We start from the raw sequence: 25,817 nt of genomic DNA, 5'->3' as shown, positions 1-25,817 counted from the left end.
GCACTAATTTTGTGTGTGGGTGAGTTTTCCTATAGTTTTTAGTTCTGTTTAAGTATCTATCTGTTTCATTTGAGATCTAGTTAGGAAGTACTCTTCAGTTACAGTTTGGATTTAGGTTCATCTGGACGTGGCTAATAAAAAAGTAATAGGAATTTAGATGTAAGGAATCACAAAGTCCTCTATTAATTTCTCATATTCCTGTTTATCCCAGGTCTGCCGCTGTTTTTTCCTGAGACCTGCCTGTGCCCCGGACTGGCTGAGTCCTGAGAGGGGCAGGGATGGGGTTGTGAGGGATCCTAGAACATCAGGCCTTCAGCCAGTATAGGGCTGCACCCGCTTCTTTGCTCATCAGCCGGTACCTGCGGGCACCGCGCTCCCCCCCACCACGTCCTGACCCAACACATGGTGGGCCTGCCTGTAGGAAGAGTGGTCGCCTAAAGGCAGCGGCCTGGCTGGGCAAGGTGTGGGCCTCAAGGGGCCGGGAGGGGCCTTGGGGTGAGGATGGAGGAAGAATCTGGATGTGGGCCTGGCAGGAGACGGAGGCTGTGTCTGTCCCCCACAGCCCAGCACAGAGGACCAGGGTGGGGCGGGAGGGCCCAATCCTGGGGCTTACGTTGAAGCCGCGCTTGGGTGCACGTGCCCGAGGTGTCGGTGAGGCTTGCGCGGCTTCCTGCGGCACCGTGAGGAGGGCAGAGCTGACCCCACCCCAGCAGTGCCAGCGCTGTCATTCTCCCCAGGGGGCAGGCAGTGACAGTCAGTGGCCAGGAGGCTGATCCTGTCAGCAGTAGGGGTGGTGGTGCAAGGAGACTGCTGAGCCGGACAGTTGGTGGCAGGTGGACAGACTGGAAGGTGGAGCCACCAGGACCTGTGGGGCTGACCCATGGGGGTGAGGACCCTAGGGTGTTGGCCTGAGCTGCTGGGTGGTAGATGGTGGTACATCCGCAGAGCCGGGAAGACAGGAACTTCCCAAGACAAGCTTCGTGGGTCTTTGCTGAGTTGGAGAGGCAGAGGCTGAATGTGTCACCTTGGGAGTCAGAGTGTCACAGGACCGGGTGAGGTGACCCAGAGGCGCATGTGGGTGGAGGAGGGCCCCCAGCTGAGGGGAGAAGGCAGAGGGCATGGAAGTGGGGGGAAGTGAATGGTGGTGATGAAGGAGCCTCCAGCCTCTGCCCCGGTGGGATCTACCTTCTCTCCTCACCCAGGATGCTGGCTGGGGAGGTCGCCAGGAGGTCCAGACCGGTGGGTATCTCCTGCAGGGAGTGAGTGGCCATGACTTCGAGGCCAGGAGAGCCACGTGCAGGAGCGGCTAGGACGGCACTCTGAGGGTGGCCCGCGGTGGAGGCCCAGGGACTGGGGGGTGGCGTGGGCCATCCAAGCACGCCTGGATCCAGCCTGATGGCGTGGCAGTCCGGCTGGAGTTACCGGGGTCAGGTGACCGGGAGCAGGGGTCTGGGAGGATGGGGGCGGTGTAGACGGGAGCAAGCTCGGGCCGGCCTTGCACTGCGCATTGATTAGTTGAGGCTCCGCCCCGGCTGGCAAGCCCCGCCCCACGCCTCCCGGCTCCTCCCCCAGGCTGCGGCTCTGGCCTGGGCAGTGCAGTGCGGGGCTGGACTCTGCGTGGCGGCCCGCGCACCGCCCTCAGCCCCGGCGGAGACATGGACCCCTCGAGAGCCATCCAGCATGAGATCAGCTCCCTCAAAGGTGCGGGCCGGGGATGGGGACCGAGCCGGGGGGTGGGGAGTGTGGACCAGGCAGTGACCTCTGGCTGGGTGCAGCCCCCACAGGGCAGCGGTCGGGGTCTGCCGCCTTGGGGGCAGCTTTGTGGGTGGGGAGCCGGAGCCGCAGGAGACCCCATGTCCGTGTTCTGCCGGGACTCCACCTGGCGCGAGGTCCGCCTGGAGCTGGCGGGGGTGACTCCAGCCGCAGCCCCGCAGCCCTGCAGCCCTGCAACCCTGCAGCGAGTGTCGGGGGGCGGGGCGGGCTACTGCAGCGGCGGGGGCGGGGCGGAGGTGGGAGCCGGCCTCCGCCACCTCTCGGATCCGCACTTTCTCTCCTCCCGAACTCTGCCGAATCCCGCCCCGCTTGTCGGCCTGCCCCCCAGCGTCGAAGGGGACAGGGCAGGGCCTTGGGGATCGATCACTGGCGGGGGAGGCGCCAGGCGGGCTGGCCCCGGGCAAGTCCACACTGCGGTTCTTTGTTCCGGAATGGGGGGGGGGCTGGGGCTGCCCAAGGACCCCGACTGGTTGCCCTGGAGATCCGGAGGGACCTGGAGTGGGGTGGAGGAGGCCGCCCTGGTTGTCCGCCCCGGTCCTTCCTGTGCTGAATCAGCAACTGCGGCTGCGGTTCCCGCAGGGTGGGGGCAGGGCAGAAAGGGGTGTTCTCCCAGCCCTGGGACCTGGGGGGCGCGGGGGTGGGGGGATGGGGTAGAGGGAGGCGTGCCGAGGCCGGCACCGCGGGCCAGACCGGGAACGTCTAGTTCCAGGCTCCTGCCTGCTCCTCCCCTCAACCCCCGAGGGCGGGGCTGGTGGGAGGGAGGGGGATTCCCCTTCGTGCCCCGCCCACCCACCCCCCACTTTCTTCAGCGTTGCAAACTGCTGCCCTCTCCTGCGGGGATGGCGTGGGTTGTCACGGGGCTGAGGGGCTTGGCCAAAGACCCGTGCAAGTCTGTGTGGAAGGAGGAGAGACCTTAGGTCTGGGGGCCTTGGGTGTGGCCTGGAGTCATTTTGGGAGGGGGCATGCTGTGGGGTCGGTTTGGTAGGAGGCTTGGGGGTTGAGAGGTTAGGTCGGGGAATCAAACCAGGGAAATGCGCGGTGGACGTATGGGGTGGTTAGGGGGGAGAGGAGGTCAGAGTGGGGCTGTGGGGTGGGCAGGGGATTGCACGGGAGATCGGGGTGGGGCAGGGGGAGCGCAGGAGGTCCGGGGGAGGGCTGAGGGTCAGGCCAGGGGTGGGTCTTCCGTGGGCACAGGGCCGGGCCGGGCCACTGGCCTGAGTGCTGGCCTGAAACCACAGCTGGTGTTGGTTCTCTAAGCCACAGCCGTGGTGCCCGGCAGGGTCCGCAGGCGCCACTAGTCTGAGGGGGCGTGGCCGTTGCCCACTCCAGCGCCTGCTGGGCGTCCTCCCCGAGCCGGCGCCCCGCCCTCCCCGGCCGGTGTCCCGCGGGGATGGTCCCCTTCCCGCCGGCGGAGGGAGAGCGGCGCCGCAGAGCTGGCGGGCCGGGCTGTGGGAACAGTTGGCTGTGCCTGCAGTTTCCTCTGCCACAACTCTTTGTGTGTGTGTGTGTGTGTGTGTGTGTGTGAGAGTGTCTGTGTGTGTTGGGAGCCGGCTCTGCACTGCCATGGCAACGGCCTCATAAACCCGCCCCCATGCGCAGCTTGTTGGCCGCCTGCCCGCCCGAGCCTCCCACCTCGGGATCCCCCCCCTTCCGCCCTATTTATAAACAGTTCCCGAGTTAGCAGTGCTGGGAATGGGTGTGTCCGCTTGGGGGAGGGGAGAAAGCGCGGGTGCAGGTGTGAGTGGTGCAGCACCAAGTGGGAGAGCGGGGTATTGGGTGGAATGGGGAGGCGCGGGATGTCCGTGGTTGGAGCCTCAGCTCTGAGGGCCTAGGGTGACTGCTGGGCGTGGCCGGGCCAGGCTGCAGGGTGTTCACGTGGAGCACACAGCCCCTTCCCCCCCTGCTGCTGGTCCCCCTTTCACTGGGGCCCCCGACCCTCTTCTAGCCTGGTGCTACTCTCCCCTCCTGTCCAGCTGGCTCAAAGGAGGCACTCAGGCTGCCCAGGGTGGGGTGTCTCCTGGCGGCAGGGGCTCTGGGCCGCGGGTGGCTTTGGGTCCCTGTGGCAGCTGAGAGCGTCTGGCCTCCAACAGCTGGCCTGGGGCGGTGGTGGATGGAGGCCACTCAGAGCCCCTACCCTGTGCCCTGCGCACAGTGCTTGGACTCTCAGCCGACTCCCTGTTCCTGGCCCACCCTTGATCTGGCCTGGCATGGCAAGTGTTAAGGAGGGTGGCCGTTGTCTGGGTCCGACATTTGGAGGTGGGGGCTCTGTCCCTTTGCCTGCCTGATGGCAGGCAGCCAGTGGTGCCTCCAGCCTGTCCATGTGCTGCAGCAGCTGCCGCTGCCATTCCCCTCAGACCTCTGCCCCCCCAAGACCGCAGCTCTTCCCTCAGCCCTTGAGTCCCCCCAAGACCTCAGCTCTCCTCCCTTAGACCTAGAGGACCCCCTGCCCAGACGGCCCAGCCCTCCTCTTCAGGTCCTTGTGAATCCCTGAGGCTCTGAGACCACAACCCTGAGTTGGGTCCCGGGCCTAAGGACCCTCCTGCTCTCTCCGCTCCCGCTTCCCTTCTGCCAGCCTTTTAGATTCTGGGTCCCCAGGCACTCCCGTCCACCCTCCCCCTAATCTTAGGAACCCTGAAGGAAGTGTTTAGAAACTGATGTAATTTCTGACGTGGAGCCGCGGGCCTGGGAGGGGAGGGGACCTGCCTTGGGGATGGCCGCTGCTGCGAGGTGCCCCCCACTCTGCGAGGGGCCCTGTTAGCTGAGGGTGGGAGGGGCCGCCCTTGCTGCTGAGTCAGAGGGGGCCGGCCTGGGCGTCCTGAAGGGCGGGCAGGCGGGAGGCTCGCGCAAGCGGTGGGCAGGCCGCAGTGCCGGCAGGAATCGCACGGAGCCGGAGAGCCAGGCGCCGCGAGCCACAAGCCCGGAGCCCGCGCCCTCGAGCTCAGCGCCACGGCCTGCCTACCCTTCGGCCCCGGTTGCACCTTGTGCCGAGGGCGTCTCCTGGCCCTCCTCCCTGTGCCCCGCCCGCCGCCCTCGACTCGCCAGCGCCCTCGACTCACCGGCTCAGGCAGCCATGGTGGCCGGCATGCTCATGCCGCTGGACCAGCTGCGGACCATTTACGAGGTGCTCTTCCGCGAGGGTGTGATGGTAGCCAAGAAGGACCGGCGGCCCCGCAGCCTGCATCCCCACGTGCCCGGTGTCACCAACCTGCAGGTCACGCGCGCCATGGCCTCCCTGCGGGCGCGGGGCCTGGTGCGGGAGACCTTCGCCTGGCGCCACTTTTACTGGTACCTCACCAACGAGGGCATTGCCCACCTGCGCCAGTACCTGCACCTGCCGCCGGAAATCGTGCCCGCCTCTTTGCAGCGGGTGCGCCGCCCTGTCGCCATGGTGATGCCTGCCCGCCGCACCCCCCACGTGCAGGCCGTGCAGGGTCCCCTGGGCTGCCCGCCCAAGCGGGGGCCGCTGCCAGCCGAGGACCCTACCCGTGAGGAGCGGTGGGTCTACCGCCGGAAGGAGCCTGAGGAGGGGGCACCTGAGCCCCCTGTGGTGCCCGCCACCACACCAGGGACCCTGGCGAGGCCTGGCCGGGAGCCTGCCCCAGCCGCAGGTAGCTGTGTCCTGGCCCCAGGGTGGGGGATGGGAGGGAGTGCTGGGGCCGGGGCCTGGGCCTGGTGGGCTGGGGTGGGCAGCCAGTGTGCAAAAGCTTTGCTCCCGCCAGCAGGGGGCGCTGTTTCTGCCTGCGCGCTCTGGTCAGTGGACCCACAGGGCTCCTCCTCCTGGCTTGAGGACCTTGGGGTGGGTAGGCCAAGGAGGAGCCGGTGGGTTACTGCCAGCCCATCCCCAGGCACACCCCGGAGCTAGGGGTGGGGCTTGTGGTTCTTGGACTGGCAGGACCAGCTGTTAACACAGCCCTGGCCGCACCCTCAGCCCTCTCCCCAGCGTTGCCCTTGTCCTATGCCCTGCTCGCCCCCCCCCCCGCATCCCCCCCCAGCCCAGCGACTTGTCGGCCCTGAGGCCCTCTCAGCAGGAGGTGGGGGCATGCAGAGGAGGTGCTGGGATGGGACAGCAGTGTAGCTTCTCTCCAACAGTGTGGGTGACTCCCTGACCTTTCTGAGCCTTGAGTTTGTCCAGTTGGGGTGGCACCTGCCCCCATGGTTGTGTGGCACAGACGTGATACTGTGACTGGCCGTTTGGTCGGCTTGGGGTTGGTGATGGCCTAGACGGGCAGCCCTGGGTTGGGGCGAGAAGAGCAGACCCTAGGTAGGAACATCTGCCGCGGGGCCTGAGGCCAAGGCATGGCGGGTGCAGGGCCCAGCCTGGGGTCTAGGCAGATCCTTCCCAGCGGGAGCCAGGTCTCAGAGGATGGGACAGGTCCTCTTGTCCCAGAGGTGGCCAGCAAGCCCTTGCTGTGTCCCTGCTCTGTGGCATCCCTCTGTCCCTAAGCACCTGTGCTGCAGGACCCAGATGGGCAGAGGGTCCCGTGCAGCTCGAGGCTCACACATGCGCTTCTGGAGCTCATTGGCCTTGGCGTGGAGGTGGGGCAGCCCGCACCTGCTTCCGTCTCTGTGTCTCACTACCTGGGGAGGAACTTGGTTTCTGAGGGGTTGGCAGGGGGGCCTGGGGTGAGGCTAGCAGGGTGGGTAGGAGTTTGCCAGGTAAATGAGCGTGGTCTGGGGACCCAGGCGCAGGCCCAGGTGCTGAGCGGAAGCGCCGGCCCTGGCCTGGTCTGGGTTGGACCCGCAAACTCGGGCCTAGGTGTGGGAGCCCATCTGGGAGGATCAGTGAGGCTGTGGGCAGAGGGGCAGCCTCGGGCTCACCACACGGCCTCTCCAGCTCCTGTCAATGGGGTGACAGTGACACCCACAAAGAGTCAGTAGTGCTTCGCTGGGTGCTTGGTCAGCTGTGACCAAGCACCCGGTGGCCGGCTCTCGGCCTGAGCCTTCTCCCCCAACCTTCACCTCGCTGCTGCCCCTACCCTGCTCAGTGGCTGGTGGACAAGCCTTCTCCCCCTTCTTGGGTCGGGGGTGTGGTGAGCTCAAGCCCCTCCCTCCGCTTCGCTCCTTCCTTCCTTGTCTGTGGCCTGGCTGGGCTGGGTATGGTGGCTGGGCGGGCAGTTGGCCGTGGGCCAGGAGGGGAGACTGGGTGTGGCTGCAGTGGGCAGAGCGGGGGTGGGGGGTGGGGGGGACCCCGCAGCCCTGACGGAGGTGACTCAGTCTTCCCTTCCCGGCCGCAGTCGCCGGTGGCAGCTCAGAGTTTCCAACAGGAAATGAGCTCCAGCTCCAGGATGAGTCAGGGCCGGCGGGTGTGGGCTCCCCTTCCCCTTGGTCCCTCAGGCCTAGCACAGGATCTGAGTGCCACTCTGGGTACAGGAGGACGCCTAGGGTGCCTTGGGTGCTGGGTGTGGCACAGGCTACATCCAGGTCTGCAGGGGTTGTGACGCTCCACACGCTGGCTACGAAGGTTCTGATGACATTTAGAACCATCGACTTCCCAGGGTTTTAAAAATTATCAAGTGATGAGCCACACAGCCGCCTCCTTCCTCACAGCCTCGCCCCCCAGTCAGCTTGCAGAAGGACCAGGTCAACAGCCCCTGGGGCCAGCCGCCCTGCTTACCAGAGTGGCCTTGGTCAGGTGGGCTGCCTGTGCACGTCCAGCCCCGGCTGGGGAGTGACGGACGCTGCAGGGCAGTCAGCTGTGCCTGCCGCGCCACGGTCCCCACCGTGAGGCCACCCGCCCACCTGTGCCCTGCTGGTCTGCTCCTCCGAGTGGGAAGGTGTCCACTCGCTTGTTCAGCCACTTACCAGCCAGACCCAGGCCGAGTCCCGGCCCGGGAGCCCCCAGCGTCTGGGGATGGGCTGGATGCAGAGCTAGCAGGGAGGGCCCCTGTGTGGAGTGACGAGGACCACGCTTGGCCAAGAGCCGCCTGGCAGGAGGAGGGACAGAGGGAGGCCAGGTGGCGGGAGGGCGAGGAATTTGGGGTTGCTTTGTGTGATAGAAAACTCGTGGAATGGGTTTTTATATATGAATTTCATTTGTTTCAAGTGGTAATGCTCGGCGTGGCTTAAAATTCAGAGTGAACTGAACCTTCTGTAGAGAAGAGGTACCGTCCGAACGCCCTCAGCACCTGTGCTGCTCCGACAGCGTCTTACACGGCAGACGCAGGTTGCCTTCGGGGTCTTGCTTCTCCTGACCCCGCTGTGCACCTGGCTCTCCCACGCAGCTTGTCCCCCACACAGGGGACACAGAGTCAGCGCACAGAGCTGCCGTGCTCCTTTTCACGGCGCGTGGCGCCCCAGCCCGCCTTCCGTGAGTCTGGGCTGTCTTCGGAGAAATCTGCAGAACTCTGGCAGGTTTTCTAAGCAGGGCGCGCGGGGCACGATTAGATTTGTCTTCTACTGGGTTCTGCGGTGGCTGGGCAGGCCAGCGCCCGGGGAGGGGAGGAGCGCAGAGGCTGGGACTCAGTGAAGAGATGTCACCTTTGTCAGGGCTGGAGGCCGTGGTGGCTGCGCCTGAGCTGGTCGTGGGGGATATGGCGGGGAGGGGTCCAGGAGGGGCCGGGGAGGCGCAGGCTGGTGGGGCCTGTGCAGCAAGGGGGAGGCTGCGGGGTGGGCCGGGGTGGGCTGGGCAGGCACCGGAGGGAGACCGGTCCTCTGGCCCCGCCTGAGGGCTCAGGGGCTGCAGGCAGGCTGGTCCGACCTGTTGATCCGCTGAGCTTCGGCTCTGCTGGGCTTGCTGACTAAGGGGTGGCCGTGAGGAGGAGCCACGGCTCCCAGGGCTCCAGCGAGCCTGCCCTCCGCCTCCCATCCTTTCCCTCCTTCCTGCCTTCCCTTCCTTTCCTCTCTACCAGTCGGCAGCCATGGACAGGTTCAGCATGGAGGAGCTGATTCAGCTGGGCCAAGGTAGGGCAGGGCTGGGCGGGGGCTGCAGGCCTTTGGGAGGGAGGGATCCAGGCCTCTCCCCTCCAGCCTGTGGCCGGGCCCTGGAGGGGCAGGACTCGAGACTCGGGACTCGGGGATGGGCACGGCTCCCTCTCAGAGGTGCCCGGGCGTGTGTGGTGTGGGATGGAGGCTCTGGGAGCTGCAGGCCGTGCCCCAGGTCCCTGGCGGGGGGCAGGGGGTGCTGCCCACCACCCTCGAGCGAGGGACACCCTTGCCTCTGGGAGTGGTTCTCCCCCGGCTGTTGACTCCTCTGAGGAGCCCAGTCCCAGCCTCCAGAGCTGGCTGCTGCAGGCCAGTTTCCTTCAGAAGTGAGTTTCTGAGGCACGGGGTTGATGGGCAGGAGGCTTGGGTGACCTGGCCCTCCACCCCTTCACCCCTCCGGTCCTCTTATCGTTGCCCCTGGCCTCCCCATGTGGACCAGGGGGCCTCTATCCCGGCGGCCAGAGGCCAAGTGTGGTTTGCCGTGCTTTGCTACAGGCTGACCACGCACTCCAGGCAGACCGCCGGGGCTGACATCACAGCCTTGTGTGACCGAGGGTGAGCCCCTCATCCTTTCTGTGCCTTGGTTTCCTCATCTGTACGATGCAGTAATACACGGGGCTTACTCCGTAGCTTTCTCTGAGGATTGGAATAGAATGGTGCTGGACACAGGGGAAGCGCTACAAAATGGGGTACCAACCCCAGTGCTCTGTCTGCTCGGGCCTGAGGGGTCCAGGCTGCTGGGAGGAGAGGGGAAGGACCGTGACCCCCACGTCCTGTTTCCTGAGCGCACTGAGGCCTGGGTCAGTCCAGGATGTCATGTGGGCCGGTACCTCGGCCCCAAGCGTTCTGCAGACCCGCTGCTGATGGGGTCTGGGTGGGGTCAGCGTAGACACTGGGACTGTCCTGGGGTGGGAGGCACGGCCCGAGCTGGGGGGCGGGTGCTCACGTGGCCCAGCCCGATTTGACCTGAGATGTCACCTTGGGGAGGCCGTCCCGTCCCTCTGGGCCAGGTGTTGCGTCCTGTGATTTGTGCAGGGGGGTGGGGGGAGCCCTTGCCTGTGTGGCCTTTCCGAGTGCTCCCCCATTGCTGTCCCTACCCCACGAGGCCGGCAGGGCGGGGCTGTGCCCCATTCAAGGGGGACGTGAGCCCCCGAGGCCCACATGCCGCTGCTCGGCCTGTTCCAGGAGGCTTCTTATTATTAGAATCACCCGTGGGAGCCTGGGGGGAGCGTCGGGTGGTGGGGTGGTGCCGCCCAGTCAGCCTGGGCTCCAGCGAGGCTCTGGGCCCAGGTGCCCTCGCTCTGCACGTCATGTTCTAAGTCTGGACACATGACGGGCCTCGCTGGGCCTCCTTGGATATTTATATACCCCGGGCCCCCTGCCCACCCCTCCCCTCCCCCACGGACACAGGCACTGCTGCTGTCAGCGGCACCACCGCCACTGCCGGGCTCACTGTTCCCTCCGAGGGGCCTGTGACCCTCCCCACACCCCGCACCCATTCCCAGTCGGACCCGTGGGCTCCCGCCACTGTCCCCAATGAAGATTGTGCCGGGTAGGTGGGGCAGCCTTCGAAAGCCTGGCTGGGGCCGCGGGTGGGAGGCTCTGTCCTTACCTCTGTGCACGGTCTGCTCTCCAGGCCGGCACCTGGGCCCCTCCCCCGCACCCTGTCTGTTGTCCTGTGGCGGGTAGGGGCGTGCGTCGGGGCTCTGGCCGCTTGTCTTTGAGGGTGGTTAGGTCAGCTGCCAGCCTGGGAGGCCAGCGAGGGCTGGGGTGCTGGCAGCTGTCACCAGAGGGTACCCTTGGAGGCAGAGTGGGGTGCTCGGGCACCACGGTCGCCCTCCTGGTGGGGGTGGGGGCAGGACTGTGCTGAGGCCGCCCAGGGCCCAGGCTGTGGGGGGGCTGCCGCTCGGCCTGGCTTCCCCGTAGGCCCCTCCTCCTGGCGGGTGTGGCCGAGGGTGGGCAGGGGTTAAGGCTCCCGCTAACCTTGAGCGTGACAGCGTGATAGCTGCGCTGGGACAGCTGAGCCGGCGCCGCCGTGGGAGGGTGGGGAGCGCGGAGCGGCCGGGAGGGGGGGAGAGGGGGGCTGGCGGGAGCACAGTTGGTGCGGCAGCAGCGGCAGCGGCAGCGGCAGCGGCAGCAGCGCCAGGGCCGGTCTCTGGGCGCCTGGCGGACGGTGGTAGGGCGGTCCTGCAGGGGGCGGTCCCTGGTCCCGGGCACCCCCCCGCCGTCCTCTCCGCTCGGGGAAGGGAGGGGGCTGCCCGGCCTCGAGCAGCCCTTCCGAAGGGCGATTCCGCCTGCTCTGCTCTCCAGAGCCATGGAGCCGTCGGGCAGTCTGTTCCCTTCCCTGGTGGTCGTGGGCCACGTTGTCACCCTGGCCGCTGTGTGGCACTGGCACAGGGGGCGCCGGCAGGCGCAGGATGAGCAAGGTAAGCCCGCTGGTGGCTACTGCCCGGGCTGCTGTCACCAGCCGCCACCCCGTCAGGAGGCTGAGGGCGGGGCGGGCAAGGGGCCGCCTCCCTCCCGCCCCTGCGTTTCCCTACGCCCTCCCCTTCCGTCCCGGGGGAAGCGGCTCTGGCACGTGCTCAGAAGCGGTGTTGCCCCCGCCTCCTACCCTGCTTCTCTGGGCAGGGCCGGGGCAATGTGGCTTCATCAGCCTGGAGCCCCCTGCTGGGAGGGGGGGCTCCGGACATGTGGGGAGTGGGTGGCAGGGGCAGTGCAGGAGCATCCAGTCCGGAAGGGAGGTCCCTCCCTAGCAGTCAGGGACAGGGTGAGCACAGGTGACTGTGCACAGAAACCAGCTGGCAGGTACAGGCCGGGTGTCCTGGGGCAGGTCTTGGGAGAGCTCCTGCCCAGGACTGAGGTGGGGATGGGCGTGGGCGGAGCCTCCCCGCCCCTGCGCAGAGGTGAGGCAGGGCCAGGGCCTAGGAACGCCTGGGACCGGCAGCCTGGCTGTGCTCTGCCCGCCCCCTGCTCCAGGTCACCCGCTCTGGGCTGTAGCCCTTGGCAGCAGCGGCGTGCAGCCCAGGAGGGTGGGGCTTCCACTCAAGCGAATGAGCTGGGGGGCGGGGGCATGGGGACTGGGGTTCTGGCCAGAGGGACTGCCTCACTGGGGACCTGCCGGTCCGCACTGGGCATAGCCTGGAGTGTGGAGGCTTGCCCTCAGTGGGGGTGGCCAGAGCTGGCCCCTGACAGGGATGCTGGGCCCGCTGGGCCCTAGGTCTGAGTCCGGATGGGCCTTCTAGGCGTGGCTTTTGGGGGCTGGGGAGCAGCTGGTGACTCAGCTGCAGGGACGGTCAATAAAAGCGCTCGGGCCAGGACTTCTTTGCTGCGGGTTGGCCCTCCCTCCCTCAGCCTGCTGCTGTGCCCTGTCCCCACGTGGGGAAGGGGCTCCCCTTCGGCCGCTGTCCTAGCCTGCTCCCCGTCCCTGCTGCCCTTGGTGCCCCTCCTGCTCTGTTCCCGGCTGTCTCAGCCCCTGCTCCCTGCACTGCCCCCAGCCTCTCCCTCGAATCCTGCAGGGAGCGTCGTCCACGGGAGCGGTTATCTTAGGGAGTTCCCAGGCCTCTTTGTCTTCGAGGGCAGCCTCCCCCTGCCCCCAGTCCTCCAGGCCTAGCCGGGTAGCCGGGTCCTCTCCCTCCACATAGGGGCGCGGCTTCCAGGCTCACATTGGGCGGGGCGCCCGCCGGGGGCAGGTTCTCGGCGTCTGGCCCGCCACCGAGGCTGGGGAGGGTGTGGAGAGAAGAGCTGGCGGCCCCGGCCTCACGGGTGGGCTGGGAAGCAGACGCTGCACTGTCCTGTGTGCTGTCCCCAGGGCGCCCAAGCTCATGGCTGCGCCCGGCACACCGGGGGCGGGAGTCGCTCTTGCCACGCAGAAGGAGGTTGTGCTGGAACGGCCGTGCTGGCTGGATGGGGGCTGCGAGCAGGCCCGCAGGGGCTACCTCTACGGGCAGCTGTGCTGCGTAGGTGGGTGCATGCGGCTGGAGGGTGGTGGTGCAGGGGGGGTCACCTGCCTCTGTCTCCTTGTCATCTCCGCCGGGTGCTGCCCCGCCCAAGTGCAGCCCCACCCGCAGGCTCGGTTCCGGAAACACCTGGGGAGGAAGGCGGAGTGAGGTCCCCTCTGCCCCTTTGTTCCCTCTGGAGAAGGGGGAGGGGGAGGTGGGCGGGGCGGCTTGGGCCTGGGCCTCGGCTTCTGGGCACCAGGCAGTTGGCAGTCGGCCGCGTGAGGGGAGAGGGAGGAGCTGGGGGCGGGGCTGCAGGCCCTCGGCCTCCCGCCTCTCCTGGGCCGAGGTACCCTTCTCCGTCTGCAAGCTTCCTGTCCCAGGAGCGGCTCCACTAATCGTGGCAGGCTTCCAGCCTTAGTTTCCATATCTGTAGGAGGGGGCATCGATATTCTTCAGAGGGCATGGGCAGCTCTAGGGGATGCTGGGCTGGTGGACAGGACAGGGGTCAGGCAGATGTGCAGGCGCACCAGTGCTGGGGAATGTCCTGGGGAGGGCCGGCTGAGATGTGCTGCAGCCTGGCCTGTGGGGAGTCAGGCGGGGCAGGGCCGGCCTGGGAGGGGTTGTCTCTGGGTTTGAGGGCCCGAATAGGATGGACAGGGGAGGGAGCATCTACAGCTAGGAGCGAGGGGCTAGTAGGCAGGGCTGGAGGGAGGGGCTGTGGAGGGGGGAGAGGACGAGCTCTGAGACCCTAGGGGGAGCTCAGAGGCAAGAGGGCGTCCAGGGGGGCCGGGCGCTGGAGCCAGGCTTGGGAGGAGGAGGTGGAACCCCATCCCAGACGGTGAGACAGCATCCTTGGAGGCCCCTCGGTGGCAGAGAGAAATCTGGAGAAGGAGCTGGGGCTGGGGCCTGGGCTGGGGGCTCACCAAGTCCAGTGGGTCTTACTTGTCCTGGATTCCCTGCTCCAGCTCCTGGCTCATTCTCAGGGGCCTCGTGTGTGTGCCCCTCCCCAGAATGACACCCCTACCCCTGCAGGCAGAGACCTCACCTCCCTGTTACAGCTGGACTAGCCCCGAGCCTGCATACAGCAGGCGCTCGGTACAGGCTTTTTGAACTTCTGCTGGGATGAGCGGCTGCGTTTCTGCAGGATCCAAACCCGGGGAGGGGCAGTGGGTGTTAGACCTTCTTGGTGACCCTGTCCTGGGAGTGCTGGCCAGCGTGGGGTCAGATTTGGGACTCTGGAGCGCCTCTGGAGGGTGAAGAGCTGATGTCCGTGGGGCCTCTCCAGGCCCTGCACAGAGGCTGCGGGGTGTGTAGAGCAGATGCAGAGTCTGGGCTTGGGGCCTGAGGGGCCTCTCCGAGGTCGGGAGGGATGTGGCATTCGGCAGAGCCCCTAGGGCCAGGGGTGGGGTGTAAGCAGCTCCACCTGGCTGGGGCACCCCCTACCCCGTGGGGTTTGGGCGCCCTCCTGTGGCTACAGAAGGGCAAGCGGGGATGGGGTGGGGTGAGGTTTCCCTGGAGCAGAGGCCAGAGGCCGGAGGTGCTGTGGGCATGGGGGGGCAGCGCTGACGGCTGCATCACATCACATCTGACTGGAAAATTCTGTGATGGGGCGGTGCATTCTTTCCTGCGGTGGTCGGGCAGCCTGGGCAGTCCCCACGCTTCCAGGGGAAGCTGTGTGCGAGACCAGAGGGAGCAGGCCAGGCGGCACCCCGGTGCCCTTTGTCCTCCCACCTTCACAGCCCAAATAGCTGTTATCTGTGCGCCCCACCCGTCCTGCCCCCACTGCCCCCAGGTGCGGCTTCCTTTCCTGTGAGTCACCGTGCGGGGGAGGGGGGCCTCCCCATCCCTGACTCACTGGCTGCTGCCCCCCCCCCCCGCCCCGTGCTCCCCTCTGGCCCCAGACCTCCCCTCCCAACCGTGGGGCAGAGTTCCTGCGGCTCAGGGCTGGGCAGTCCTGCTGGGTGAGTCAGCGCTTGGCTATGTGCCCCCTCCCGCCCTGCTGTGTGCTCTGCCTTCGTATGGGGCACTGCTCCAGGACGTGCCTGGTGGGCAGCTCGGGGAGGGCCCGCCTGGCACTGGACCATAGTGGCCCTGAAGCCAGGGGCACAGTGGAGCCTGGCTCCCACCCCACAGAGAGCATGTAGGTCTATGAGAAGGGATGATTTAGGGGGGCTGCAAGGAAAGGATGGGCGCTTGCCCCCCCCAAGCCAGGTGTCACTCAGCTTGGGGGTCCCTCCTTAGAGCCCCTCCAGCAGGTAGTGTGGGCAGGCACAGGGGTAGCCCTGGGCTCGGCAGCTCTGAGCCGGTGCTTGCCCAAGAGGTGTGACCCGTGGGCTCCCTGGGCCCAGCGGCACTCAGGTACCCTCCCTGTGGGGGGACCCTCCTTCGGAGTGGCCATGAGGAAGGCGTGTGGTTCCCTGTGATTCCGGCGAGGTGCCAGGTCCCCTTGTACCCCCGGGTCCCGCCAGGGGCTGCAGCGGGCTGGGTGGGTGAGGAAACCCCTGGGTTTCCTGTTTCTGTCGGGCTGTGGGTGTGGCCATGGGGGAGGGGTCATCTTCCTCCTTCCCGCAGGGACACTCCCTCTCTGGGGGTTGTGCAGGGTGGGGTGGGGCTCCAGGGGCGGGGACAGCAGTTGGGGAGTACTGCGGGCCGGGCGTGGCCCCACCGACTGGGCTCTGAGCTGAGCTGAGCTGAGCCACTGAGCGAGCACCTTCGGCCGCTGTGTGCCGCACACCAGAGCACAGCACCTGGGGACTGAGGGACCGAGCACCGAAGGGGTGGGCGCGGCATCATGTCTCAGAACTGGCTCCAAGTGCCCGAGCCCAAGGGCCTGGGTCACAAGAGAACCAGCTCGGAGGACAACCTCTACCTGGCTGTGCTCAGGGCTTCAGAGGGCAAGAAAGGTAGCGGGCACTCCTCGCTCGGCAGGGCAGGCGTGGGGCAGGAAGGGCCCAGTTCCTGCCGTGGGAAACGTGGCACTGGGTGGGGTGGGGCCCAGACTCTGAGGGTCTGAATTTGGGGGACAGACTGAGGCAGGTGGCTGGCGCCACGGGGAGCGTGCTGTGTCCTGGCCCAGGTGCAGAGCTGCCGGGGTCGGGGGGCCAGCCACCCGTGCCCAGCACAGAGAGGCCGGCAGTGGCCTGTGGGCCTCGGGTGTCGGGCAGTGTGTGGGGGGACAGCTCTCTGTGTGCCGGGAAAGGCCCACTGCCCCGTGGGGAGGAGAGCTTCACCCTCGCCGCATCCCTGCCCAGCCCAGGGCCCTGGGGGGCAGCCTGTGGGGGGAGGGGCAGGCCGGGACCTGTGTGCCGTGGCTCCAGACCCTCCCAGCTCCAGGGGGAGACAGTGAGGAGACCCAGCGGTGGGCACCGTGCCTGGCCCCTCCCCACCTGTCCAGGGCTCAGGAGGGCGGCGTCGGGCAGGGGCAGGGAGGCTGGGTTGCCTTGTGAGGCTGAGGCCCCCTTCAGGCGCCAGCCGCTGTTATCTGCGTGGTGGTCGCCTCCTGGGGGCTCGCAGGGCTCCTCCCAGGCCCCAGGTAACCTGGCCCTGTCTCTCCCAGATGAGCGGGACCGTGTGCAGAAGAAAACGTTCACCAAGTGGGTCAACAAGCACCTCATCAAGGTTGGTGGCATGCGCACACGTGGGTGTGTGCAGAAGCGCCCGCGTTGCGTGCGCGTGTCGCAGGGGCTGAGGAGACTGCGGGTGGGGGTGAAGGAGCGTGCCCCTGGCCCTCCAGCCCGAACAAGGGCCCGCACGCCTCCTGCCACCCAGCCGCTCGGGGCCATCCCTCTCTGCCCTGGGAACTCACCTCCCACCTCTGAAACCTGTCCTTTTCTGTCTGCTTCCTCCCCTCGCTCGCTCCTGCCTCCTGTCTCTGTCCCCCTCCTCCTCCTCTCCGTCTCTCCTGGTCTCTCTGTGTAGCACTGGAGGGCACAGGTAGGTGCCTCCTCGGGGGTGGGTGTCTTCTGTGGGCCCCTGCCTCATGCCCTCTGGGCCTGTTGGTGGTTCTGGGGACCTGCGGCCAGCCCAGTCCTCTGTCCCTGCAGGCACAGAGGCACATCAGTGACCTGTATGAAGACCTCCGTGATGGCCACAACCTCATCTCCCTCCTGGAGGTGCTCTCAGGGGACAGCCTGGTACGTGCGCCCAACCACCCGCCCCCTCCGAGGCCCCGCCTGCGTTCCCTCCTGGGGTCTTTCCCCGTGCCCTCTCCGTGTCCAGCCTGGCCTCGCCCCCCACTGCGCCTCCTGGTCCGGAGTGTCGGGCCTGGCCCGGGAGCGGCCCGCGGCGCACAGCCCTGCTGCCCTCCGTGCTGGAGCCTTGACACCGTAACCTCACGCTCTGCTCTGCTTTGGTTTCTCTGCTGCTTGGACTCTGAACTTTGATCTCTGCCCTTTACCCTTTGCCCTGCTCTGGCCGGGCAGCCAAGAGAGCGGGACGTAATCAGGAGCTCGCGCCTGGTGAGTGGTTGTGCCCGCTGGCCACGGCGGCACGTGGGCTCCCTGAGACCAGGAGCCCAGCTCACCCAGGGCCGATGGCACTTGGGCTGGCAAACGGCCCTGCATCCAGCTGCCTGCCATCGTGCCTGCCGCACTGCCTGGGCCGGGGCTGCCACCACCCGGCAGGAGGACCCCTCCCCCAAAGCCACCGCCCTCCCCCCGTGGCTTCCTGGCTATTGTCTCCTCCCCTCCCCCTCCTTCCTTCCCGCAGCCTGGTCTCTGCTGGGCCTGGCCCCTGGGCCAGCGGCCCCCCCTTCCCAGCTGGGGCGGGTGGACCCGGGTCAGGGAAGGGCTGCTGCCCCGCTGGGGAAGACCCTCACGATAGATGCCTTGGGGGTTCTGAGGGCGGGCAGACGCCGCAGCCACAGGACGGGCTGTGACCGGGCTCTGGGGCCGCTGACCGGCCCTGCTTCCCCTCCCAGCCGCGGGAGAAGGGCAGGATGCGCTTCCACAAGCTGCAGAACGTGCAGATCGCCCTGGACTACCTCCGACACCGCCAGGTAATGCCGCCCACCTGGCCGTGGGCCCCAGCCCCCTTCTCCGGCCCGCTCGGGGGCACGACTGAGGGCAGCTTGCTCGCAGGTGAAGCTGGTGAACATCAGGAACGATGACATTGCCGACGGCAACCCCAAGCTGACCCTCGGCCTGATCTGGACCATCATCCTGCACTTCCAGGTAGCATGGCCGCCCGCTGACTCTCTGCCACCCCCGGAGTCTCCAGCGGGGCTGGCCTGGCACCCGGCTAGGCGTGCGGCCTGGGAGCTGGGGCCCTCAGCATCCTGGCACTTGGAGCCTTCCCGCCAGCCCGTGCCGCTGCCCTGTGCTAGCTCCGTGGCCTCAAGGCCCAGGCCTCTCTCCAAGGCCTGCCTATCCCGTGCCTTCTGGCCCTGACTGGGCAGGGCCCGCAGAGCCTCCCTGCAGAGGAATGCATTCTCTACTCTTGGTGTGGCCTCCTGCCCCAGGGAAGGTTCTAGAGAAGCACCCCACTGCACGGGCTGACTCACCCACTGCCTGCCCGGCCCGCACAGGAAGCCGCAAATCTGAGAGCTGGGCAGGCAGAGCCTGTCTGGCACAGCAGCTGAGTCACACAGGCGGGCAGGCCGACAGACAGATAACTAGGGCCAGGCAGGCGGGGGAGCAGACAGGCTGGCAGACTCAGGCCTGAAGGATTGGACGAGTGCAGGGCCCAGGCATTGCAGTGGCCGCGCATGCTCAGTCCCCGGGACATAACCCTGGCCTGCAGCCAGAGAGGCCCTGCCCCGCCCCCTGCCCCGCCCCCTGCCCCTCGTGACAGCCTTTTCTTGGCCTGGGACTTCTGGGTGAGCTCCATGCGCCCACCATCCACCAACTCTGATCCATGCCTGCCTTGCGGGGTGCGGGGTGCGCCCCAGGAGGTGGGAGCCCAGGGCACCCACCATGTGGCGACGGCAGGGGCTGGGGTCCTGCCATTCCGTGGCAGCTGCTGCCTAGAGTGGCCTCGGCTTGTGACACTGAGGTGTGGCGGGTCCCTGCGGCCCCAGCCTGCCTCAGCTGGCCTGGCAGCTCCCGTGCACCCTGACCGGGCGCCGGGCAGGTCGGTGGCCGTGGCTGAGCTCCCGTCTCCTGCCCGCTGTGTGGGGCAGATCTCGGACATCCAGGTGAGCGGGCAGTCGGAGGACATGACAGCCAAGGAGAAGCTGCTGCTGTGGTCCCAGCGCATGATAGAGGGCTTCCAGGGCCTGCGCTGTGACAACTTCACCTCCAGCTGGCGAGATGGCCGCCTCTTCAACGCCATTATCCATCGGCACAAGTACGCGGCCCGGGGCAGGGAGGGCACTGTGGGTCGGGGGCATCCCTGCAGCCCCTCAGCTGGGCAACTTCAAACGAGTGGGGGCGAGGAGGCGTCTGCCGCCCACGGGGACCTGCCGCCCACAGGGACAGGCACCAGCGCCAGCCCGCCTCCCTGGGAGGGTGCAGGCGAGTAGGCCCAGCCTTACGCACGCCCTTCCCGCCTCCTCCTGGGACCTTCCTGAGGCCGTGCCGGCTTCGAGGCCAGAGGACAGCAGCCTGCTGGTTTTCAGAGCCATGAGCGCTGGCCCCACGTGGACACCCCAGAAGGGGCCTGTGTGGGGTCGGCCCTGCGGGGGGCCCAGGCCGACCGGCACCCCACCCTGTGCCTGTGCCCACTGTAGGCCCCTTGAGCTCCTGGGGCCAGGGCCCAATGTGTGCAGCACCTGCAGGCGGGCTACCTGGGTGGGTGGGACTGGACGCTAGTGGGGTGGGGGTGTTTTTCAGGATGAGCGTGTGCTGGGGGTTCTGTGTCTCTGGGGGCCTGAGGAGGGCATGTCTGTGCGCTGACCTGCCCGGTGGGCCTCGCTGCCCCTGTGTTCCCGCCTGCCTGCCCCACCCGCCCCTTTGCCCACAGGCCTACGCTCATCGACATGAACAAGGTGTATCGTCAGACCAACCTGGAGAACCTGGACCAGGCCTTCTCCGTGGCAGAGCGGGACCTGGGGGTGACAAGGCTCCTGGACCCTGAGGGTACGTGCCGCGGCCCCCGCCTCACTCTCTCCTCCCCTGCCGCTCGCTGAGGCCCCTCTGACCCTCCTCCCCCGCAGATGTGGACGTCCCTCAGCCCGACGAGAAGTCCATCATCACCTACGTCTCATCCTTGTACGATGCCATGCCCCGGGTGCCCGACGTGCAGGACGGGGTGAAGGCTAATGTGAGTGCCGGCCGGCAGGCCCGGGGCGGGCAGGGGATAGGCGGGCCCCTGACGGCCCGTCGCCCCCTCCCCAGGAGCTGCAGCTGCGCTGGCAGGAGTACCGCGAGCTGGTGCTGCTGGTGCTGCAGTGGATCCGGGCACACACGGCTGGCTTCGAGGAGCGCCGCTTCCCCTCCAGCTTTGAAGAAATCGAGGTGGGTTTCTCTGCTTAGCCGGGGTCCTGTGCCCACTGTGGAGCCCCAGGTTTGGCTGCTGACACCTCTTGTCCCCAGATCCTGTGGTGCCAGTTCTTGAAGTTTAAGGAGACGGAGCTTCCAGCCAAGGAGGCGGACAAGAACCGGTGCAAGGGCATCTACCAGTCCTTGGAGGTGAGGGGGGTCCTGGAGGGAGGGGAGCGGGGGGCATTCTGGAGGTGAGTGAAGCTGCCCGGGAGCCCGGGGCCTGTGGGGTCCCCTCCAGCAGGCTTGGCCCGGCCTTACCACAGAGCTGGGACCAGGGCTGTTTCAGGTCGGGTGGGCCGGGGGCCCGGGTGACCCCCAAGCCTCTGCTGGCCCAGGCCTGAGCTAGGCCCCTGCCCACAGGGGGCGGTGCAAGCAGGCCAGCTCAAGATGCCCCCCGGCTACCACCCGCTGGACGTGGAGAAGGAGTGGGGCAAGCTGCACGTGGCCATCCTGGAGCGGGAGAAGCAGCTCCGCAGCGAGTTTGAGAGGTGGGCGGGCGCTGGGGTTGACGGGGCAGCTGGGCGGCGGGTGGGGCCCTGCGGTGGCAGGGAAGCCACCCGGAGGGTGAGTCACTGCCTGGGGAGGAAATGCCCCCTCCCCGAGGCTGAGAAACCCACACTGAGCTGTGGGCCGCAGGCAGGCTGGTGGGCAGGCCGGGAGCAGGAGGGGAGCTGCGCTCTGCGGCGGGGAGCCTGGTGGCCAACGCCACTCACTGGGGGTCCCGTGGCTGCTCTGGGCCGCAGACTAGAGCGTCTTCAGCGTGTCGTGAGCAAACTGCAGATGGAGGCCGGGTTGTGTGAAGAGCAGCTGAACCAGGCCGACGCCCTGCTGCAGTCGGTGAGGGGCGGGCACGAGGGTGGGCCTGGGCGGGGAGGCTTGGGGGAGGGAGGCGGGCCCTGAGCGCTCCTCCCTCTGGGTGTGGAGCAGACTCTGACCGCTAGCTTCGGGCAGAGTTGGCTCCTGGGCACCAGGCCCGCCCTGAGCTGCTGCCCAGACCCGTGGGGCCCAGAGAGGCAGGACTGTGTGGGCCTGGACAGGGGCTCTCTTGGGGAGAACTTTCCAGGGGTGGGAGCTGGAGGACAAGACCACGAACCGTCCGGCTTCTGGGCCCTAGTGGAGGCCTTTGGACCCGGTCCTGGGTCCCCCAGAGAGGTGGGGGCTGCGGGTTTCGCCAGAAACATCAGAAGAATGTGCCGTGGTGGACGGGGAGGAAAGGGAAAGGATGGAGGTGGGCCTGGAGGCAGCGGGGGAGCCCCATGCAGGCAGGCGGGCGGCGGGGTGTCCAGGCTGTGAGTCAGGGCGACCACCTTGCAGGATGTCCGGCTGCTGGCCTCAGGCAAGGCCCCGCAGCGGGCGGGCGAGCTGGAGCGGGACCTGGACAAGGCGGATAGCATGATCCGGACGCTGTTCAACGACGTGCAGACTCTCAAGGATGGGCGGCACCCGCAGGGCGAGCAGATGTACCGCAGGTGGGCCAGGCCCCCGCCCACCCCCAGGGCCTGAGGAGGGCACCCCGCTTCCGCTGACCCCTCCTGACCCCTGCCCCGCCCACAGGGTGTACCGCCTGCATGAGCGTCTGGTGGCCGTCCGCACCGAGTACAACCTGCGTCTGCGGAGCACGCCGAGGCACCCCGAGCTCGAGGACTCCACCCTGCGCTACCTGCAGGACCTGCTGGCCTGGGTGGAGGAGAACCAGCGCCGGCTGGACAGCGCTGAGTGGGGCGTGGACCTACCCAGCGTGGAGGCGCAGCTGGGCAGCCACCGAGGCCTGCACCAGTCGGTCGAGGAGTTCCGGACCAAGATCGAGCGGGCGCGCACTGACGAGGTGAGTGGGGGCCGGGCGGTGGGCGCGGGCCAGGTCCTGGCCGCCGCAGGCCTCACCCCTCCTCACCTCCCACAGGGCCAGCTCTCCCCGGCCACCCGGGGCGCCTACCGAGACTGCCTGGGTCGGCTGGACCTGCAGTACACCAGGCTGCTCGTGAGTGGCGGCCGGCTGGGAGCCGCGGTGGGGGGGTGGGAGGGGGCGGGGGGGTGGGAGGGGGGCGCGGGGCTGACACACTCCCCGCCTGCCTGCTCACAGAGCTCCTCCAAGGCCCGCCTCCGGTCCCTGGAGAGCCTGCATGGCTTTGTGGCCGCCGCCACCAAGGAGCTGATGTGGCTGAGTGACAGGGAGGAGGAGGAGGTGGGCTTCGACTGGAGCGACCGCAACACCAACATGGCCGCCAAGAAGGAGGGCTACTCGGTGAGGCAGGTGGCCAGCCTCCGGGCCCTCCCCTCCCACGACTGCCCTCCCCAGTGCGGGTCCGGCTCCAGACCCCGGGTGGTGCTTGGCGGGAGATGGGTGGACCCCGACGCGGCCCTGGCACCACCCCTGAGAGCCCTTGCCTCCACGTTAGGCCCTGATGCACGAACTAGAGCTGAAGGAAAAGAAAATCAAAGAGATCCAGGGCACCGGCGACCGCCTGCTTCGGGAAGACCACCCTGCCCGGCCCACGGCGGAGGTGGGGTGGGGATGCGGGGACCCCCCCCGGGTCCCCCTGGTGTGGTGGGGCAGGGCTGGGGGGATCCCCCCGGGCCTCTGTGCGGGGCAGGGCCCGACGGGGCCACGTGCTGTGCTGCAGTCCTTCCAGGCGGCCCTGCAGACCCAGTGGAGCTGGATGCTACAGCTGTGCTGTTGTATCGAGGCGCACCTAAAGGACAACACCGCCTACTTCCAGGTGAGAACTGGGCTCCCCAACCCCCGGCTCTGCTGCAGTGACCTCGAGGAGCCCCTCCCCGTGTCCGTGCGGACGTGGATAATCGACCCCGCGCACTGCCCCACGGACCTCGCGTCAGAATCCTCCCCGGTTGTTGGGCCCAGCCCCTCCGGCCCGTGCTGGGGCAGCTTTGGCCGGGGGCTCTCGGCTGTTGGCCTAGCGTTACCCATTTCTGCCGCCGCAGTTCTTCTCGGACGTGCGGGAGGCTGAGGAGCAGCTGCGGAAACTGCAGGAGACGCTGCGCAGGAAGTATACCTGTGACCGTTCTATCACCGTCACTCGGCTCGAGGACCTGCTGCAGGACGCCCAGGTGAGCCGACCACCCGGGCCCCCGCCGAGCCCAGGGCCGTGCAGCCCGGCAAGAGACAGACGCTGAGGCCCGGCCTCTTGGCCTGTGGGGCTGGAGGGGCACAGGCGGCGGCAGGCATCGAGGTGGCAGGGTCCAGGGCCAGGGGGGCACAGGGAGAGGCTGGCCCGGTGTCTGGGCTGCATCGATGCTCTGGGAAGGTCCCTCTGGAGGCGGAGCGTGGTGACTAGAGGTGCCAGCAGGGGTCAGGAGGCACGATAGGGGCTGGAGGTCAGCACAGTGGGGCGGGGGTATGGGTGAACCGAGAGCTTAGTGGCAGGGTCCTGGCCTGGGGGCAGGTGGCTGGCCAGAGCTGGTACGAGCCTCCCCCACCCACACAGCCCCTGAAGGGAGTAGAGGCCTGAGTCAGCTGCTCTGTTGCCAGCCACGTCACCACGGGCAGGTCCATCAGCATCTCGGGCCTGACAGTCTGGGGCAGGCGCAGTCGGGAGGGCTGAGGAGACGGGCAGGTCCGTCAGCATCTCGGGCCTGACAGTCTGGGGCAGGCGCAGTCGGGAGGGCTGAGGAGGACACAGAGGCAGCTGAGTGTGCTGCTCAGGTGCCCTGGGGCAGGGAGTGATGGAGGAGAGAGGAAGCTGGCAGGCCCTGCCGCCTGGAGCTCCTGTGGTCAGGAGTGGGGGTCAGCGAAGCCTGGGGTCCAGGAGGCCCCCTCAGTGGCAGCATCGGCCCAGGAGGGAGCGGGAGAGGTGCAGGCAGCTTCCGCGTGGACCCTGACCTGCAGCCTTGGACGGTCCTCCATCCCTCGGAGTGGCTGGATGGGAGGAGGTGGGCGACCTTCCACAGCAGGACAGGGGAGGGCAGAGGGGAGAGGACGCTGTGGGGCCCTCCCCTGAAGGATGCCACATGTGACGGGGGCTGGGGAAGCCCTTCGGTCCTAACTGGGAAGGAAGGAGTGTCGGTGGGACCGGGCTCCTGTCCTGGCTGAGTGCCGAGCCCCACAGCATTCTGGGGGCAGTTGGAAGGACGTGGGATCTCAGGGCGTTGCGGGGGTCCAGGGGTGCTCCTGCATTTCCCGGGGTGGGCACGTGGGTCCTCACAGACCCCCCGTCTGGGTGCTCGGTGTCTGACGCCGGGTGATGGTCTCTGAGCTGCCCCTCCTCTGCAGGACGAGAAGGAACAGCTAAACGAGTACAGGGGGCACCTCTCGGGCCTGGCCAAGCGGGCCAAGGCCATCGTGCAGCTAAAGCCCCGCAACCCAGCGCACCCCGTGCGGGGCCATGTGCCGCTGCTGGCCGTGTGCGACTACAAGCAGGTGGAGGTGAGGGCTTGGCCGGGCAGGGTGGGCCGGGCAGGGTGGGCATGGGTGTGGGTGGGGCCACGCTGCGATGCTCTGACTGCTTCAGGTGACCGTGCACAAGGGTGACGAGTGCCAGATGGTAGGCCCTGCGCAGCCATTCTACTGGAAGGTGCTCAGCAGCTCCGGCAGCGAGGCCACCGTGCCCTCCGTGTGCTTTCTTGTGCCCCCGCCCAACCAGGAGGCCCAGGAGGCCATCGCCAGGTGCGTGGTCCTGGGTATGCAGCTGGAGAGGGTGGTGTCGGGCGGGTCCCCGGACACCCCTGACTGTGCCCCTGACCTGGCAGGCTGGAGGCCCAGCACCAGGCCTTGGTTGCGTTGTGGCACCAGCTGCACACGGAAATGAAGAGCCTTCTGGCGTGGCAGAGCCTCAGCCGCGACATGCAGCTCATCCGCTCCTGGTCCCTGGTCACGGTACGACCGCCCCGCTGGGCACTGTGGGTGGTGCCGGGCGGCAGGGGTCTTCCTGCGGCCGTACTCAGCCCTCGTGCCGTCTGCAGTTCCGCACGCTGAAACCAGAGGAGCAGCGCCAGGCCCTGCGAAGCCTGGAGCTGCACTACCAGGCCTTCCTGCGGGACAGCCAGGACGCTGGTGGCTTCGGGCCTGAGGACCGGCTGCAGGCTGAGCGCGAGTACGGCTCCTGCAGCCGCCACTACCAGCAGCTGCTGCAGAGCCTGGAGCAGGGTAGGCGGGTGCCGCCGGGGTGGGGGGTGGGGGGTGGCGGCGGAGGGCGTGGCTGGGGCAGCCTGTGAGCTGGACATGTCCGCAGGCGAGCAGGAGTCGTCCCTCTGTCAGCGCTGCATCTCAGAGCTCAAGGACATCCGGCTGCAGCTGGAGGCCTGCGAGACGCGCACCGTGCACCGCCTGCGGCTGCCGCTGGACAAGGAGCCCGCGCGGGAGTGCGCTCAGCGCATCACCGAGCAGCAGGCAGGCCCCGTCCACCCCCCCACCCCACCCCCACCCCGTGCTGCACCCTACCCCCTGCTGCACCCCACCCCGGCCTTGCACACGTGCTGTGTGCTGGGCGTGTGGGCTCAGCTCGCCTCCTGCTCCGTCTCTCGTAGAAAGCACAGGCTGAGGTGGAGGGGCTGGGCAAGGGGGTTGCCCGGCTCTCTGCCGAGGCCGAGAAGGTTCTGGCCCTGCCCGAGCCGTCACCCGCTGCCCCCACTCTGCGTTCAGAGCTGGAGCTGACCCTGGGCAAGTTGGAGCAGGTCCGCAGCCTGTCCGCCATTTACCTGGAGAAGTGAGTGCACCTGACGGCGGCCGGGGGGCTGTGACCGAAGGGGCGTCTTGGGGAGTATATGGACTGGCAGGGCAACGGTGCCAACGAGGTGGGGTCCGCTGGGG

General features: G+C 67.8%; 1 protein-coding gene across 16 annotated transcripts in view; it reads left to right on the top strand.

Moving 5' to 3' along the window:
- PLEC (plectin) overlaps nt 1-25,817 on the top strand; it is a 57,502-nt gene that overhangs the window by 18,384 nt on the left and 13,301 nt on the right. For 5 of the 16 annotated variants that reach the window (XM_060286890.1, XM_060286891.1, XM_060286889.1 and 2 more), the window contains 26 exons: nt 16,189-16,250; nt 16,551-16,565; nt 16,676-16,765; nt 17,054-17,089; nt 17,551-17,628; nt 17,711-17,803; nt 18,751-18,917; nt 19,533-19,648; nt 19,726-19,832; nt 19,907-20,026; nt 20,105-20,200; nt 20,414-20,541; nt 20,797-20,890; nt 21,368-21,522; nt 21,608-21,878; nt 21,954-22,031; nt 22,134-22,295; nt 22,450-22,554; nt 22,675-22,770; nt 22,994-23,119; nt 24,282-24,434; nt 24,520-24,674; nt 24,758-24,884; nt 24,971-25,154; nt 25,240-25,397; nt 25,535-25,713. In XM_060286890.1, coding sequence (XP_060142873.1) covers nt 16,189-16,250; nt 16,551-16,565; nt 16,676-16,765; nt 17,054-17,089; nt 17,551-17,628; nt 17,711-17,803; nt 18,751-18,917; nt 19,533-19,648; nt 19,726-19,832; nt 19,907-20,026; nt 20,105-20,200; nt 20,414-20,541; nt 20,797-20,890; nt 21,368-21,522; nt 21,608-21,878; nt 21,954-22,031; nt 22,134-22,295; nt 22,450-22,554; nt 22,675-22,770; nt 22,994-23,119; nt 24,282-24,434; nt 24,520-24,674; nt 24,758-24,884; nt 24,971-25,154; nt 25,240-25,397; nt 25,535-25,713 — 3,151 coding nt within the window. Of the gene's footprint in view, nt 1-1,610; nt 1,702-4,687; nt 5,382-10,993; nt 11,121-12,500; nt 12,655-15,380; nt 15,536-16,188; nt 16,251-16,550; nt 16,566-16,675; nt 16,766-17,053; nt 17,090-17,550; nt 17,629-17,710; nt 17,804-18,750; nt 18,918-19,532; nt 19,649-19,725; nt 19,833-19,906; nt 20,027-20,104; nt 20,201-20,413; nt 20,542-20,796; nt 20,891-21,367; nt 21,523-21,607; nt 21,879-21,953; nt 22,032-22,133; nt 22,296-22,449; nt 22,555-22,674; nt 22,771-22,993; nt 23,120-24,281; nt 24,435-24,519; nt 24,675-24,757; nt 24,885-24,970; nt 25,155-25,239; nt 25,398-25,534; nt 25,714-25,817 lie in introns of those variants that run through there. The other 11 variants (XM_070044001.1, XM_060286899.1, XM_070044003.1 and 8 more) reach the window with 9 other exon arrangements.

This window comes from Globicephala melas, chromosome 17 (genome assembly GCF_963455315.2).
Source record: "Globicephala melas chromosome 17, mGloMel1.2, whole genome shotgun sequence".
NCBI lineage: Eukaryota > Metazoa > Chordata > Mammalia > Artiodactyla > Delphinidae > Globicephala > Globicephala melas.
The sequence above is the reverse complement of the archived record's forward strand: the minus strand, read 5'-3'. Positions and strand labels throughout refer to the sequence as shown.